This window comes from Hydra vulgaris, chromosome 11, assembly GCF_038396675.1.
Source record: "Hydra vulgaris chromosome 11, alternate assembly HydraT2T_AEP".
NCBI lineage: Eukaryota > Metazoa > Cnidaria > Hydrozoa > Anthoathecata > Hydridae > Hydra > Hydra vulgaris.
The window spans coordinates 46138877-46140969 of record NC_088930.1 but is presented as its reverse complement, the minus strand read 5'-3'; the positions used below and the strand labels follow the sequence as shown (position 1 = coordinate 46140969).

General features: G+C 27.9%; 1 protein-coding gene across 1 annotated transcript; it reads right to left on the bottom strand.

Annotated features, from left to right (window-relative positions):
• Positions 1 to 857: 857 nt before the first annotated feature.
• LOC136087064 (uncharacterized) lies at positions 858 to 1807 on the bottom strand. Its single transcript, XM_065809570.1, has 2 exons — positions 1589 to 1807; positions 858 to 1468 (listed from the first exon to the last, which is right to left on the bottom strand). The coding sequence occupies exon 2, from the start codon at positions 1443 to 1445 to the stop codon at positions 858 to 860; it is 588 nt and encodes a 195-aa protein (XP_065665642.1). The 5' UTR covers positions 1446 to 1468; positions 1589 to 1807.
• Between the last annotated feature and the right edge of the window lie 286 nt (positions 1808 to 2093).

Below are 2093 nucleotides of genomic sequence, written 5' to 3'. Positions count from 1 at the left end.
TAGATTTTCTTTGATATATCTAGTTATATCTTCCTGAGTCTTGTAAATAAATCCTGTGTCATGATCAACATCTTCTGAAAGGTAACAAAAAGATTTATGTTTGAGAAGTTTGTTCTCTATAAAATAAAGTACAATTGTATAAAGTGAGCATTGACTTTTGCTCCAGTGATAACTGTGAACCTCATCCTGAACAACATATTGATAGTTTTCAGCAAAATCTCTTAAAATTAAGCATTCGTTTTGGTTAAGATTTTCTTTACAGTTTTTTAAGTATCTACTTTGTGTTTTTGCAATATATGAATGAGTGGTAAGGTTGTCAATGCTGTCACATAATAAATCATTAAATTCATCTAGTGGCAATGACTGTGAAAGTAGTGTTGTACGATCGGTACTCTGCCATTGCTTAAATACTACATCTTCTTCATGCTCATGGTCCATAAACTCCTGCACTAAAAAACTTTTTAACACTTTAATACCAGGGCATTGGTTACATCGATGCAACATACATTCTGCATTTTCAAGACAGCAAACAATCAATGCCATGAAATCTTTATAACTTTTATTCCACCTAATGGCATCAATGAGAAATTTTGTATTTTGGTGATGTATGAAAACACATACATTTTGGGCACCTGACGCATTAGTTGTAATACACCATTTAGGTTTAAGAGTACAAAATTTTTGACAAACTGACTTTGACGTTAGGGTAGTCTTTTTTAAATGCAACAAGTAATTCATTAAGATTGAGTAGCAATAATCTTTTTTGAACATGTTGGTTTTTCTTAATACTTACATAATCTTTTTTTCCTGGCATCAATCTTGAAAATTCATCACTTTGATAAAAGTTAATCACTAAATTAACTGTTTCTGGTGAAAGTGGGTTTCCAGTTTTTTTCGCGTAATGATAGAATTCCATTCTCATTTTTAACTTTTCTTGCTGTTCGAACAAGATACTCAGACACTTCAAAGTAGTTTGATATCTTTTTACGTGTCCATGATTTTGGTGCGAGTGTTAACATTTGCACCTTATGGCAATAAGAGTCAATCTCTGAAATTTTATTTTTTATTTCATACATTAAAATGTCTAGATCATAGTCATTGTTAATGTTGTTGTTTAAAATGGGGCTTTTTATTTCTGTTGTTAAAAAAGTTTCTTTAATACTATATGCTAATGAGATCATTTTTGCAACTCTGTCAATAGTTTTCTCAAACTTTTGTTTTGCTACAGGCAATTTGCTGTGTTTTGAAAGACTTTTTAGTTTGACTGGTGAAATTCCAAGCAATTCTATAGTGGTATCTAACTTAATTTTTTTCTCACTTTTGGATTCCCATTCCTCCTGTGAATTTAAATCTTCATCAGTTTCTATTGCTTTTTTGTAACATTTACTGCAGAATTTCCAACCTGGGGTTACATAAACATTATTTTTTTGCAAATAGTTTGCCATGTCTATGGAAATCTTTATATTACCTAAAAAACAAATTTAGTTTTACGTGGTTAAAATAATTGAAATTATCAAACATTTTATAAATAATAAATTGTTTTTTTTTAATTTCCATATCAATTCTGTTGTAAATAAGGTAAGATTACCTTTTATAGCAATTTTTTTACTTTCCTTGTGTGTTCCAAAAGGATTGCAACACTTTGTAATTTTTCTCTCAAAATATTTTCCATAGAATTGCTCATGATAACAACATATAATTCTTATTGAACTATATTTTTCCTTTAAATTTGCTCGCCATATTATTTCTTCTTGTTTTTCACAAGGAATATCTTTAAATTGAACAAAACCTGGTTTTCTTGAAAATCCAGTTTGGGGCAATGAATGTTAAGACTTTTTCCAATGTCACATTTCTCCATATTAATTATTTTTATTATTTATTACCTAACAAAATAATATAAAAACTATAAAATTAAAAGTAATTCTTTAAGAAAATACAAACAAGTAAATACCTTTAAAAAGAACAAAACAAAACTTATGTTTGTTTTTTATATAAAAGGAGGTTTTAAGTCACCAATTTGAAATAATGAAATTTTTTTTTTTTCAAAATTAAAATTAAATTGTATGTTTTTGCATTATTTATTCATTTTATGC

Bases quoted from the DNA above. Each gene is read 5' to 3' on its own strand.
- LOC136087064 (XM_065809570.1), bottom strand. From the start codon at position 1,445: ATGGCAAACTATTTGCAAAAAAATAATGTTTATGTAACCCCAGGTTGG.